The 14,964-nt window shown below is 38.6% G+C and overlaps 1 protein-coding gene and 1 long non-coding RNA gene across 4 annotated transcripts in view; one reads left to right on the top strand and one right to left on the bottom strand.

Moving 5' to 3' along the window:
- HAPLN1 (hyaluronan and proteoglycan link protein 1) overlaps positions 1 to 6,138 on the top strand; it is an 81,316-nt gene extending 75,178 nt beyond the window's left edge. For both annotated transcript variants that reach the window (XM_019965394.2, XM_070794010.1), the window contains one exon: positions 2,520 to 6,138. In XM_019965394.2, the coding sequence (XP_019820953.1) occupies positions 2,520 to 2,809 (290 nt within the window). In that variant the 3' untranslated portion in view covers positions 2,810 to 6,138. The remainder of the gene's footprint in view (positions 1 to 2,519) is intronic.
- LOC139184226 (uncharacterized) overlaps positions 1 to 14,964 on the bottom strand; it is an 88,018-nt gene that overhangs the window by 39,479 nt on the left and 33,575 nt on the right. The window lies entirely within an intron of this gene.

The raw sequence follows: 14,964 nt of genomic DNA, 5'->3' as shown, positions 1-14,964 counted from the left end.
ACATTAAAATTTTAATCTTATCTACTTAAAAAAAGAAAAATCTTTGAAGTATTATGAGAAGCTCTGTAATATCATAATGTTTAAAAATCCACACAGATACCAAGCAAAAGTACACATTTCCATGATTCTTTGGTTTTATTGCATCCAACTGTTGCTGTGAAATAGTTTGTCATGTTTTATGGAGTCTTTTTCTTACTGCCAAAGATGCTGCTGCCACTGTGTGCCCTCCATAGGATATAGATCTCTCCATTGAAGTAAGGATGGCATCAGTGTCATGCTCTTCTTTAAATTACAATGTCAATGTATTCATAGATCATCAGCAAAGCTTAGGATAGAGAGCTGGATAAAGAGAGAGCTCTGATTAAGAGAAGTTTGCAAGAAAATTAAGTAGAAATAACACTGGAAGCAAAAGCAGAAGTGAGAGATCCAGTTTGCATCAGTACTGATGACTGATTAGTTGAATTCAGCACAACTCCCAACCCTATCTTGCTTCTTTCAGAACCAGTGATGTGATAGTGGGGCCTAGTGCAAAATGAAAATGTGGGCTCCTTGTTAAAAAAAAAAAATTATTAAGAATTTTAAGATGACACGGTAGAACATTAAATCAAGCATGAGGCCCAGTGTAACTGTGCAGGTTGCAAACCCATGAGGCTGGCCCAGGTCCCATTATTTTACATTTTAGGTGCCTGTTGATATGCTATGGGGAAAACAGAAAGGGATCAGGGATCAACAAAAGGTCAGACAGTAAATATGTTTGGCTTTGTGGGCCATATGCTCTCTGTTGCACCTATTTCATGTAGCTTTGTAAACTACAACACAAAAGCCACCATGAACAATCTTAAACAGATGGGTGTGGCTGTGTTCTAATAAAACCTCATTGGACTCACATGCTATAGTTTGCCAGCCTCGGGTACAGGTGATAGAACTAACCCTCTGTTAATGCTCTCATGACCACTACCCGTTCTCCAAATTATACCCTTTTAGTCTAGAAAGACGGAGAAGGCAATGGCACCCCACTCAAGTACTCTTGCCTGGAAAATCCTATGGACAGAGGAGCCTGGTAGGTTGCAGTCCATGGGGTCGCTAACAGTCGGACACTACTGAGCAACTTCACTTTCACTTTTCACTTTTATGCATTGGAGAAGGAAATGGCAACCCACTCCAGTGTTCTTGCCTGGAGAATCCCAGGGATGGCGGAGCCTGGTGGGCTGCGGTCTATGGGGTCGCACAGAGTCAGACACAACTGAAGCGACTTAGCAGCAGTAGTAGCAGCAGTCTAGAAAGAACTGACAAGCACTAATTTAGACTTCAATAATCTATATTTGAAGAGAGGCAGGAGGGTATCAGGGCTTCCTTGATAGCTCAGTTGGTAAAGAATCCACCTGCAATGCAGGAGACCCTGGTTCGATTCCTGGGTTGGGAAGATCCACTGGAGAAGGGATAGGCTACCCACTCCAGTTTTCTTGGGCTTCCCTTGTGGCTCAGCTGGTAAAGAATCCGCCTGCAATGTGGGAGACCTGGGTTGGGAAGATCCCCTGGAGAAGGGAAAGGCTACCCACTCCAGTATTCTGTATAGTCCATGGGCTCCCAAAGAGTTGGACACGACTGAGCGACTTTCACTTTTCAGGAGGGTATCACGTGACAATGTGTAACCTGGTAAGAGTCTGATCCTGTTCTACCTGAAACTAAAAATCTGAGAAAATCTTGCACTGGTAGGTGCCTATGACTTTAGTTAGTTGGTGTCATATACTTCTTATGCATATTTAGTACAAATTGAAGGAATCTCAGTAATGAACACTACTGAGGTAAGTGGTTGAGGCTAACTTGCTCTTTTTTGTGAAATCAAGAAATGGTTAGGTGTCCGAGCTCCTACAGAGGGAAGTTGGAAAAAACAACTAACTCCTTTCCTCTCTGCTAGTGAGTGAACAGACTGGGTTCACATTCTAAGTCCGTACTATTTATGGCAAGTGACTTCCTGTATGTTTTGCATTTTCATACTGTAGTCTTTGAATAAGAATAATGCCTTATTGATACCTGTAATGAAAAGGACTTGAGGGCTTTTGATTTTTTTAAAATGGACTTTTCTGTCAGGAATGTTTTTTGATCCTTTCACATTCAAATTTTGCCTCTCCAGAAACTTGTGCTGGGCTTCAGTCTTGCTACAGCTAGAATTTAAATAGCTCTTGCTTTTAACATGGAATTCTGTCTTCTCTAATGCCACAGAAGGGCCCTTTTAGCCACTAATTGGCTAACAGAGACTGCATCTGTCATTTCCCCTTTCTTTTTCACCGCTCTAAAAGGGCATGTCTGAACACACACTAAGGGGCAAGGAAAAAACTAATTTAATGGAGAGAGATCTAGGGTTACTGCCTTTAACTGACTAGCCTATGTTTCAGAACCTCTACAGACACTGCTCTATATCCCCCCGCATTGAGAAACACTTCCATTTGGGGCTCTTTCCATCTCTCTTGGGCTGAGCTCCAGACAGGCCCACTGACCCTCTTTCCTTCTCTCTGCAGGCCGATTTTACTACCTGATCCACCCCACCAAGCTGACCTACGACGAAGCGGTGCAGGCTTGTCTCAATGATGGTGCTCAGATTGCTAAAGTGGGCCAGATATTCGCTGCCTGGAAACTTCTGGGATATGACCGTTGCGATGCAGGCTGGTTGGCAGACGGCAGTGTCCGCTACCCCATCTCTAGGCCAAGAAGGCGCTGCAGTCCTAGCGAGGCTGCAGTGCGCTTCGTGGGTTTCCCAGACAAAAAGCATAAGCTGTATGGTGTCTACTGCTTCAGAGCATACAACTGAGCGTGCCCCTAAAGCACATCAGTTTGAAAGTCATTAAGAACATGTGAAGTGAAAGGTTTTTTTTTTTTTTTTCCAATATGAACTCATGCAAGTTACCAAAACTGTGATAACCCTTTTTTACTTACTGTAAAGAGTCATTTTCATAAAGACCAATTCATTAATTTGTTTTTGTAAAGCTATTATCATTCAATATATATTATAAATTAATATAATTTTAAGGGAAGCACTACATATGGAGGTTTTAGAGCCAAACTGTTTAGGCTACATCATCCCAGTGAAGTATCCTTTCATGATCGGGGCATGCAATAGCTTGAGGATTGCTAGGATTAAACTAAGGAAAGTAAAGCTACTCAGAGCAGCAGCTGCCACAAGCACAAATTTTACATGTTTGTACAATTTTGAAATGCACTACAATAAACAGATTAGAGCAACAGATTTGAAATATAGGCTTCTTTACATAAACTGAGGCTCTGAGAGGTTGCACAACACTTAGTTTCGCAAGAGAACAATCTACACTTTTCTAAAATATTTCAAAGCTCCAATAGTCAGAATATTTTACTCTTTAAAATCCTGCCTTTTTGACCAAAAAAAAAAAAAAATCAGATGGACTTCAATGTATAACAAGCACAGTTAAAACCCCTTAAGACCCCCATTTATATGAAGTATGAAACTAAAGTCAGCAGATCATATATAACCAATGAGAGATTCCTACCTTCTTCTAATTAAAATTATACATGCCTGAGAAGAACTGTTTTCTTTTGAGTAGCTTTACTGAATTATATTTAAATTCTAAGGGCCGTTTGCTAAGCAGCATTTAGCATCTACTCAGGGCAGTTATATAGATAAACTGCTGGACAGAAAAATTGTAAAATTTAGCAGCTTGATTTTATGTTAGCCTATGAAGTGTTATTGTCCTATAAAATTAACTTTAAAATATTTAATATTTCCTTCTTATTTACATGACATGACAAAAATTTAAATCATAGAAGGAATAAATAACTATACTTGCCTAACCAAGAAATAAGAACCCAACTTTCAGAATTCTTATTATTCCTATTTGTATATAGACTAGGAAGTCCAACTGGTGCCTGTGTTTGGGTAAAAAAGTCAACAAAGTAGTTTTAACCTTTCTCCATATAGAAAATGTGAACAGTTATGGATGTCACTTTCTTGCTGATCATCATCAGGCTTAAATGAAATGCTGAAGCTGTCAAAGAGTTTACACTAAAATCTTCAGGGCTTTATATGAAAGGGTAAGACCAGCTTCAAAAAACAACTTTCCCCATTAGCAGCTCCAATCTTAAATAAAGCTCGGTTTTCCTATATTTTTATGAGTGTTGAAACCCCACAGGGACCAATATTTGTATTCAAATTACATTTCATGGTTTCCCATTGTTTGACAATGAGTTCTAATAAATGGGATTTAGGATAATAATCCAAGTATGACATAGCTGATATGCTTTCATGAATGTTTTTATGTAGATTTTCCTCCCATGAACATGAGTAAATAAATCTGTTTCCTGAATTGATTGTGGTTGCCTTCAAAGCTCTGTAATAATTCTAATAAATTTACTCTATAAATGTAGAGTTATGTGTGTGGAAGGTATAGGACAATTGGAAGTCCATGAAACCATAACTATACTCATATATTATCTAGGCAGAATATTGTAAATAAAAGTAGATCATTTCATCTGTCAAAAGCATATCTGGAAATTTTCAGATGCTTTGCTATTAAAAGATGAGAATGTATGCATGCACATTTTTACAGTAGGTTGGATATGCAAATTGTACAAAAATACAAATCCAAAGAGATTGTATAGTTTAACTCAAACACTGCTGATACAAATAGAATTCAAACTTCTAAATTAAAAATACCTGAATGATCTAAGATAATATGAATATATTATTTAAAGAGGGACTATCTCCAAAACAGTGACTCTAGTACCTCAAAAGTGAGGTCAGCTCACTAGAGGAAATCCATACTTGAATGATTATTACTCACATTACAAGAATCTTATTGGAAGTACAAGTGGAAAGAAATTTCTATTGAAGCAGATATACAAATTTCAGTTATTGCTGCAAAACTCTACCTTTATATATTAAGCATAGTAACATTTCTTAACTTTTGAATACTTACTAGTATAGGAATTGGTGCTGATAAAAATCTTTGGAGTGACTGTTAGCTGACTAAAGTCTATACTGACTGCACACCATTTTTCCATGCTTGGGGAAAAAAAATCTTAACAGAATGAATACTGCTGGGCAGAATTTTTATCTTCTGACTTCTCCCAAAGGATCAGAATTCCCATACCCTTTTGGACTCCTCCTTGAATAAGTGTTTCTTTTTAATATTCTTATTTTGCCATTTTCACCAAATATCTATTTTCCTATTTCATTCCTCAAGATACTTCACTGAGAGTGTCTGGAAAAAAAAGGTTATACTAACACAATTCCTAACGTAAAGTTGGTACAACACTGGCTAACACTGGCTAATTCAACAATTGCTACTCAGACTTGGGTACTAAGAACAACAGAGGGATGAGATGGGAGTCTGGTTAGGAAATCTTGCTTTGATCATTTCGTTCATAATTAACACTTGGCCCATTTAAGGAACAAAGTATATCTGCATATTTCACTGACAAGCCTACATTTGAAAAAATAGACAAAAGAAATGATACCTATAAAAGGCAGTATAAGAATGAAAACAAGTTAGTTACATTAACACTGGAAGCCATTTTTTACCAACTGCTGCCATGTTTTATCACAGTAATTTCTAGTCAAATATGGTATTTGTAAATTTAAACTTTCTTTCATAGAAAGGGGGCCGGTACCTGTTAAAGTTTTATTTTATGCAATAATGTAGTTGCTTATTATTTTGGCAATTAGAAGTAGTCTCAAAGGAGATTCCAATTTGGTTGCTGGCAGCCATACTGGGTTTCTTGATTTCAGTGCTCCAAAGAATATGGTGGTCTCAAGGAGTAGTTGACCACTAAGGAGGGAAGGATGAAAAGGGAATCGCTTATTCATTCTCAGCATAGAATACATAAAGAATGATCAGTGGATAACTGACATAGTTGTGTTGAGAAGTTAACTGTACCGTAGCTCACTACTGCCAGCTTAGCAATGATGTACAATGAAAGAAATGAAAAATACAAGTCATTATTAAGCCACCTGATTAAAAGGAAGTCAGTATTTAAAGGCATTTAATACCTACTGAGTACAAATCTGAGAAGAACCATATCTGTATTACAAAAAAAAAAAAAAATGTTTTCATTTTCTGTAAGATACAATGAACTGGTAAACAAACATTAAAAGTCAATTTTATGTTACTGCAGTATCTCTTGATTCTTCTGAGTTGTAGAATCTTAGCTATTTTTCTTTGTGTCAAACCCCATAAATGCATTATCTCAAGAAAAGACGTTTAACTCATCCTTGCTCTGATACAGTTGACTTCAAATTGTAAACACCTACCAATTCCTATTTCCTATATTTTGCAAAGTTATCAACAACAGCAACAAAAGGAGTATATCTGTAGTGTAACTAAATCAGCAATACTAGCAATAGTATTATCCCCAAATCTACTATGATTCAAAGTATAATTTATTTGGTTCATCTGGTTCACAGTGTATCCTTGAATAGATTTATATATTTAAACTACATACACAGCTAAATTTTAAAAAGGTTTTTAATTTTCTTGCTGAAGTCCTTCTCATGCACTTTATAGTCCAATAAAAAGCAACATATTTGTTAATATTTCCATCCCTTCTGAATTTTCAATGTGGAAGACAGTTTCTGGATATTTCGGTATTTAAAAATGGATTCTTGAGTGCAAGAGTCTATTACTGGTGCAATGACTTGAATGCAAGCATCTAAAACAATTTGGGTTACTGACATTCAAACAGAAAAGTTTACTTTAAATTTTTTCCCATACTTACTTGGAATACATTAAACAACCTTGGAGAAAAAAGTCTAAGGGTAACATGAAATTAAATCATGTTTCTTTAACGTTTAAGTTTTCACACAGATGAAAGGTATCATCTTAACTTTTCCAGCAAACCTCTTGTATTATTATAGCCAAATCCCACACAAACCTGCTTGGTACTAATACTGAAAGGTCCTATGGGTTTCCATCAGTTCAGTTCAGTTCAGTCTCTCAGTCATGTCCAACTCTTTGTGACCCCGTAAATTGCAGCATGCCAGGCCTCCCTGTCCATCACCAACTCCCAGAGTTCACCCAAACTCATGTCCATTGAGTCCGTGATGCCATCCAGCCATCTCATCCTCTGTCGTTCCCTTCTCCTCCTGCCCCCAACCCCTCCCAGCATCAGAGTCTTTTCCAATGAGTCAACTCTTCACATGAGGTGGCCAAAGTACTGGAGTTTCAGCTTTAGCATCATTCCTTCCAAAGAACACCCAGGACTGATCTCCTTTAGAATACTGCTTAAATAAAAATAAGTTCACTGTTCAGATGTGGTCCCCTTAATTCCCTATCAAGTGACAAGGCTTAATACTAAAGTCTTAGTCTTGAGAAGACTACCTTCTTGAGCAGAAGGGACCTTGTCCAGGATGATCAGATATGCAAGAATTGTTGATCAGTTATTCAGTTGTGTCCAACTCTTTGCAACCTCATGAACTGTAGTCCTCCAGGCTCCTCTGTCCATCTTATTTTCCAGGTAAGAATACTGGAGTGGGTTGCCATTTCCTTCTCCAGCGAATCTTTCTGACCCAGGGATCAAACATGCATCTCTTGCATTGGCAGACGGATTCTTTACTGCTGAGCCACCAAAAAGTAAAGTGTTACATTAAAGCATTACTGGGTAGTGTGATTTCTTCAGCCCTTCATTTAGCATTATTTAGAGGGCACAGCTTAAGATGACTCTGGAGTCCTTATCTCTCTGTAGGTGATGTATTTAGGATACTGACAGCAGGCTACTTGCTCCAATCTTTAGGAGGAAATTCACTGCACACACATTTTTTTTTTCCCACTAAGAACAAGTGAAGCTTATTTTCTCTATATTTGTTTCAGACCAATAAAGCTTTGTCATCTCTATAGCCACTCATCATCTGAGACAACCTGGGTCAGCCCAGAGAGTAGCTCCATGTCTTCTCTGAAATTAAACAATTTTCCTTCTCAGCTTATCCCTGTCCACTGAAGTTGTCCAGTTCCACATGCCTCCATTATTAAAAGATGCTTCTTTCTTTCAGTTGGTGTCTGACTGCAGCGTGAGCTGTGTTTATTCAAGGGATTATTCTCAAGGTGGAGAGAAAGCTCAGATTCTTCATTTTCTAGGGATGAACCTATTGGTTTGATCAACAAATATGAGATTCTCAGATGGTGGTAAATTCTAAGAATACCACATTCCCATATTTTTCTTTCTAAGTAAGGGGCTCAATTGGCAGCTCTTCATTCTGCTTGAAATATCTGGGATTTTTGTTGTTTTTAAATTTTTTTTCACTATTTCTCCCTTTGATTTTAGTCAATGAAAATTTTCCCTGCCAAAACTCATACATATGAGTAGAAAACAAAAAGCAGGAAATTTTGAAGTTTTAAGTCTTTGAAAGGCCCTTCTTTGAAAATGCTGAGAATCTTACATATGAATCTGAAACAAAACTGCAGAACCATTCATTTATTATTCTGATAAATAAACATATTCACGTGTAATGATTGCTGTGAGCCCAGGGAAAAGATAAATAAAGTACTTTGTGGCTCTGCTTGTACTCGAGGTCAGCCAAACTGAACATCCTCCCTCCATGGGAAAGCACTTAATTCCTGTGCTGAGAGCCTAACTTCAAGTGGCTGAGAAGCAAAGTCTACTGTTCTAATAGAAAAAAAAAAAAATGTTTTTTAAAGGCCAACCTTTCAGTTCAATATACATGAAAATGTAGTAATATATTAAAGCAGTTGGCAGCATATTAGAATCACCTAGGGAGCTTTAGAAAAACTTTGAGGCCTGGGTCTCTTTGCCACAGATCATGGTCAAAGGTGCAACCTGGACATCAGGATTGTTCGAATCTTCTGTCACAGACCTCTGGTAAATTTTAATATGTAGTCAGGGTTGAGAAACACTGGTCTTAACAGACTTAGCAGGAAAAAAATCAAAACCATTCCACTGATAAATGGTTGGACTGATATTTATAGTTCGCAATTTAAAATAATTTTTAAAATAGTATAATCGGTTTGAATTTGATCAAACTCAGAAATTCTTCAAATGTGAACATTGGATTTATTTGATTTACTCTTTTTCTCCAAGTAATAGTTTCCATTATATTAGCAGATGTGTTCTAATAAGCCATTTGCCTGCCTGCCTGCCCTATCACAGTCACTTCTGTAAAAACTACTATAAACCACATATATCCTAACATCAAATTCTTTCCCATCTAAACTACCAAAATCCCAGGGCTATAACAATAATTGTGTAAAACGTTTTGGGGACAAGAATTCAAACTCCACTTGAAGCCAATTGCTTCTGAGATTTAGTTATATTTTAGGAAGAAGAACCTATTCTCACAGTGAGCTTTATATTACAACATGGACCCTTGGACCAAAAATATAAATAAACAAACAAAAAGCCAACATACAATAGGAAAGAAAGAAAATGAAAATTATTCATAATCTGAATATTTGGGGAAAAGGAAGAAAAGTACTCTTAAATTTTATAGTATCTTATTTTCCATTATGTCTGTAAATAAACGCTTGCTAAATTGAGTCATCAATTCTAGAAAATATACGATGTGTAAACTATGTCAGTAAAGCTATAAGTCATTTCCTAACTGGCCTGTGAATCTGATAGAGTTAGTTGAGTCAGTTGCAACTCACGCTGAGGCACGTGGAAGACATGAACAACGCAATTAATTAGTTTGAAATATCCTCCAGCCATCCTTCAGCTTCCTTAGTTCTCTGGCCCCTCCAGAGAGCACAGAGGGCAACGGTCTAGCACTGACAGAGGAAGTGGGACCTGACCTTTCCTTCCCTGGCTTTCAACTAACAAAGAAAGGACTAGTACCAGTGGCACAAGGCGTGAGGCTTCCTACCAGAATATCGCCTGTGCAAAAAGAGAGCATAAAGTTCTATTTTTATCCTCCCCACCAAGAAGAATTCTAAATTCTAAAGAAAAATATACCGTATTGAGTGGATCAAAAAGAATATATACTAATTAGAAAAGTGCACTAACAATATAACAATTTGCCACTACCAAACAGATAAAGCAAATTGTTGAAGCATGACAATTCCCTTGAGAACTGGCTCCCTATTAAATGATCATTAGAGGAAAGTTCAGGCATCAGGATTTGGAGGGAGAGCACTGCTCAGGAGGAACTGTGAAAACTTAGAAACTCTCAAATCAATAGACAGCATAAAAGTATCTAGAGACTGCTGCCTAATGCCTTAGAGAATCAGTGGAGGAAAGCTATCGCGATGATAGTAGTCTGCAGAAATGCCCTTATCTTACTGACCAAAGCACTACTTCAAAAGTCAGTTTTGACATGTGATGTAAATAAATCACTTCCAATCTTGTTTGGAATAATGCAAAGATAAATAAAACACTGAAAAAAATATCAGTAACACTTACTGCTATTTGAAATGTAAGTATTTGATGTCTTTTCCCATATAAAATCCTTTTAAAAACTTCAAAAATTTACAAGTAGAGAGTACTGATCTGAGGCTACGAAACTTCCTTCCTTCCATGCAAATACTAAAAAAAGGCAATTAAAAAATTGTGTGATGTCTTCGTGATATCATCGTTGTGCAATTAACATGCATAGTAAAGTCTAGAAGGATATACACATACTCGTGAGGGTTATCCTTTTTCCTTCTACTTCTGAAATCTCCACAGCAAAGATGCATTACACAAAAATTATTTAACAAATTATTGTGCTATAATATTCATTCTTACTGCTGCTGCTGCTGCTAAGTCGCTTCAGTCGTGTCCGACTCTGTGCGTCCCCATAGATGGCAGCCCACCAGGCTCCCCCATCCCTGGGATTCTTCAGACAAGAACACTGGAGTGGGTTGCCATTTCCTTCTCCAATGTATGAAAGTGAAAAGTGATAGTGAAGTCGCTCAGTCGTGTCCGACTCTTAGCGACCCCACGGACTGCAGCCTACCAGGCTCCTCTGTCCATAGGAGTTTCCAGGCAAGAGTACTGGAGTGGGGTGCCATTGCCTTCTCACTGGAGTCTAACAATTTCTAAAAAAAAAAAAAAAACACTTGGAAAAAATATTCCAGACTTGATTTTATGAATTGCTCTCCACTGCATCTTCTATTACAGGCCTGCCAATATAAAACCTCCCTGGATCTCTCTTGGGGAGGATCTGAATCACCTGCAGTGTTTCTCAGAAATGCCATGCACATTTTGGATAAAATGGTTCTTTACTGTGTGGGATTATCTCACCTTTTAGGGCACTTAACGTCCCTCACTCTTCCAGTCACTGCTAGTGAATACTCCTTTCCAATCAAACTAACAGCTCAAAACATACCCTCCAAGTTTCCCTACATCCCCAAGACAGGTAATAGTGCCTTTTGGGGAAACAGCTTGGGTTTTCTATTACAAGGTGGATGATCAGCGTAAAAAGAAAACAAAGAAACCAGTGGAACTAAAGCCTCAGTGAAGCTTTGTTAAATTGGCTGCAAGGAAAACAACCAAGCTCTTGTCTTAATGTCCATCTGAGCTAGCTAGGTGTGCTCTTCCTGAAACCAGCCACCTCCAGGGATTCAGTCAAAGTTGACCTTCTCCAAAAAGTCCTAGGGTATCTTACCCATCTCTAGTATCTTATCCGCAGTGGTCCAATAGAAGTGCCTAAGATCAGGAGATCCATCTCAGCATTTATCCACTGGTTAAGTTTATTTGTTGATTAAATGAGTTAAATGCTTTTAAGGGTGTCTGGCACTAGTGAGTGTTCAATAAATGCTATATTTATCATTAATCATCATCATCATTTGTGATTTCCTTTTCAAGCACAGTATAAATAGCAGTTCTGTACAAAAGTCCAAGACCTTAAACTTACAAAGATTACCCTTTAGTTGACTATATACTGTGCTCTGTACAAAGCAAGTTATTCCTTCTTTAATCTGGTAATGATCAATTTAAGACCTCAACAGTTCTTGCCCCACAGTCAAAATCTGGACCTCACAAGTTGTACCCATATTTCTAGGATGAAAATGATTCTGTCATTGTCAATGTAGTTTTCAAATGAATCATCAAAATTCTCCACAAATGTAGGTTTTTACAAACATTTATTGAATTGTGAAATCAAATACAATGTAAAATTTATGTTGTATATGTTCCTTTGGAAGTTTTCTGCATAGGCTGAACAAGTTGGATTTTCTCAATATATAATTCTATGAGCATTTGAACCAAAAATATTTTTTCCTGGCTTAACATATCTTCCTGTTGTAAGTGAAGCTGTTTTTCATTGATAAAAGATCATCCTTCTAGGATTCAAAATTAGAATTTACTGTCTTGAAACCACTGTTGAGTACATGCATGAAAGGTTTGAGACATCTTTAAATGATAATCCTGGAACATCTGTTGTCTGGGTGTGTTTACTGGTTGGTATTACTCCCTTGTGCTAAGTGCTAAGTCACTTTAAGTCATGCCCAACTCTTTGAGACCCCCATAGACTGTAGCCCATCAGGCTCCTCTCTCCGTGGGATTCTCCAGGCAAGAATACTGGAGCAGGTTGCCATTTCCTTCTCCAGGGGATCTTCCTGACCCAGGGCCTGAACCTGTGTCTCTTATGTCTCCTGCATTGGCAGGCGGGTTCTGTACTGCTAGCATCATCTAGGAAGCCCCTTAGTGGAGATAAATGCAAATTGGGTTGTTAATGGGGGATTGTGGTAGGCAGGGGGTGTGAGGTTCTTATTAATGATTCTTAAGGGATCTAAAATTGGTGTATGCCAGTTTGCCATAAACTGAAAGTTATGTTCTGACACACCACTTGGTCACCTGTGTTCTGATATGTGACATTTCTGATAAAGAAACACTGCAAGTTTGTTGACAGCAAACCCCCTACATACTTCTCCACTTCCTACATGGTTCCAGAAGCCCAGGCTCTCACATACTGCTCACTGCACATCTCAAAACAGGTGCAGCTTAATTGAGGGAGAAAGTGCTAAAGAGGTGTCTGATCTGAAAATGAAATAATCCCTTCCTAGATTTTATTCTCATCACACACAAAAAAGAAATGAATATTATGTAATGTGATAGTGGTCTTAGTACTACATGAGAATCAGATTACAGTATATAAATGTATCTAATCAACATGTTGTATTGTTGGGGCCAGTGTGAAGAAAGCAGGAGAGACTCCATCTTGAAGCCTGTCATCCGTCTTACAGACAGGATGTGAACTGGGCCTGAACCCTGCCCAAGAGTGAAGAAACCATTGCTAGTGTAAACCAGGTCTCCTAGTGACGTCTTCCCTCCCTACAGATGACAAACGGAGATTGTAGCTGAGGTCAGGTAGCCCCTGTTAGATTAATAATGGAGACACCCCCCTTTATGTATAATCACTGTTCCCCCCCCCCCAAGCTTTAACCTTGTTTGTTCTCCTAGCACCCACTTGTTGTAAAACTCAATCATATACAACAAAGAGGTTGCTAACATGTGACCAGTCACTTAGTGGGGGGTATAAAACTGGGCCTCTCAGAAACATCAGGGTCCTTGTTGTGAACTGATTCCCCTTGGACCCGCTGGCATAATAAACTGTACTCCACTGTCTTGAGGGGCCTCCCTGGTAGCTCAGCTGGTAAAGTATCCACCTGCAATGCAGGAGACCTGGGTTTGATTCCTGGGTTGGGAAGATCCTCTGGAGAAGGGAAAGGCTACCCACTCCAGTATTTCAGCCTGGGGAATTCTGTGGACTGCAGAGTCCACGGGGTCACAAAGAATCAGACACGACTGAGGGACTCACTTTCACTTTCCACTGTCTTGAGTGTCCTCCGAGGTGTGTTTTGTGACTCTGGATTATACAACATTTCACCTTAAATTTATACAATGTTATGTGTCAAATTTACTTCAATTAAAAAAAGATAAGAAAATTTCCAAAATGAAAATAAGATATGTTACTTTATAGTCTCTGCTGCTGCTGCTGCTAAGTCGCTTCAGTCGTGTCCGACACTGTGCGACCCCATAGACGGCAGCCCACCAGGCTCCCCCGTCCCTGGGATTCTCCAGGCAAGAGTACTCGAGTCGGTTGCCATTTCCTTCTCTAATGCATGAAAGTGAAAAGTGAAAGTCAAGTCGCTCAGTCATGTCTGACTCTTAGCGACCCCATCAACTGCAGCCCACCAGGCTCCTCCACCCATGGGATATAGTCTCTAAACTAAAGTATAATCTATAGTCTCTAAACTAAACTAATTACACTTTGGATTTTCTTTACAAGAAGTTTCCTTTACTTAAGAATTTAACAACTGATAATGTGGTTCCCTGCAAACTGGCAAATGAGAAAGGTCACAGAGCAGAAGACTTTTTGGATTAATTTAAAATATAGCTTTTAAGTATAGTTTTGTTGTAGCCATGCGTTCCGGGAAACAAACTCACTCAGAAGGACAATGCAGATAGTGGAGTGCAGTCTATTACACCCCCGGGCCCAAGGCAGAGTCTCCTCTTAGCCAAGGACCCCGACCAGCATTTGTGAAAATCTTTTATACCCCATGCGTACGTGTCTGAACCCACCACTCCAAATTCCTTGAGACTTACATAAACCAAGGAAAATACAATCCCAATGACCCCCTCATTCACGTGCTATGTGCTCAAGTGCTCAAACAGTCAAACAGTTAGCCAATAATCAATAAACCCGAGGTCACACTCCGATAGATACAGAGGAAGGGGTGATTAGTGTATGTTTTCTCTTAGGCGATGAGTAACCTAGATACGATCTTCAAGGTTCCCCTGTCTGGAGGGGGTCTTATCCTTCTGTTGTTGTTTTCATAGGCACTAAACACAGAGTTCAGAGTCCATTGGAAAGGTGGCCGAGCATGATCAGCATGAACAGGCCTAAGCTGGAGTCCAGGCCCTATGAATTCCTTCTTCCGTTTAATTTTAGGGAAAGAGTTTTTATTGAATAATTAATGTGCATGCATTCTTTTTAATTTTCTCTGAAGAAAAGAAAATATCATGGGGGCATAAACCTCAAAATAAATCTATTCCTTAGTCCTT

Source organism: Bos indicus, chromosome 7, assembly GCF_029378745.1.
Source record: "Bos indicus isolate NIAB-ARS_2022 breed Sahiwal x Tharparkar chromosome 7, NIAB-ARS_B.indTharparkar_mat_pri_1.0, whole genome shotgun sequence".
Taxonomy (NCBI): domain Eukaryota; kingdom Metazoa; phylum Chordata; class Mammalia; order Artiodactyla; family Bovidae; genus Bos; species Bos indicus.
Note: the sequence above shows the minus strand (reverse complement) of the source record. Positions and strands in the feature narration are given on the sequence as shown.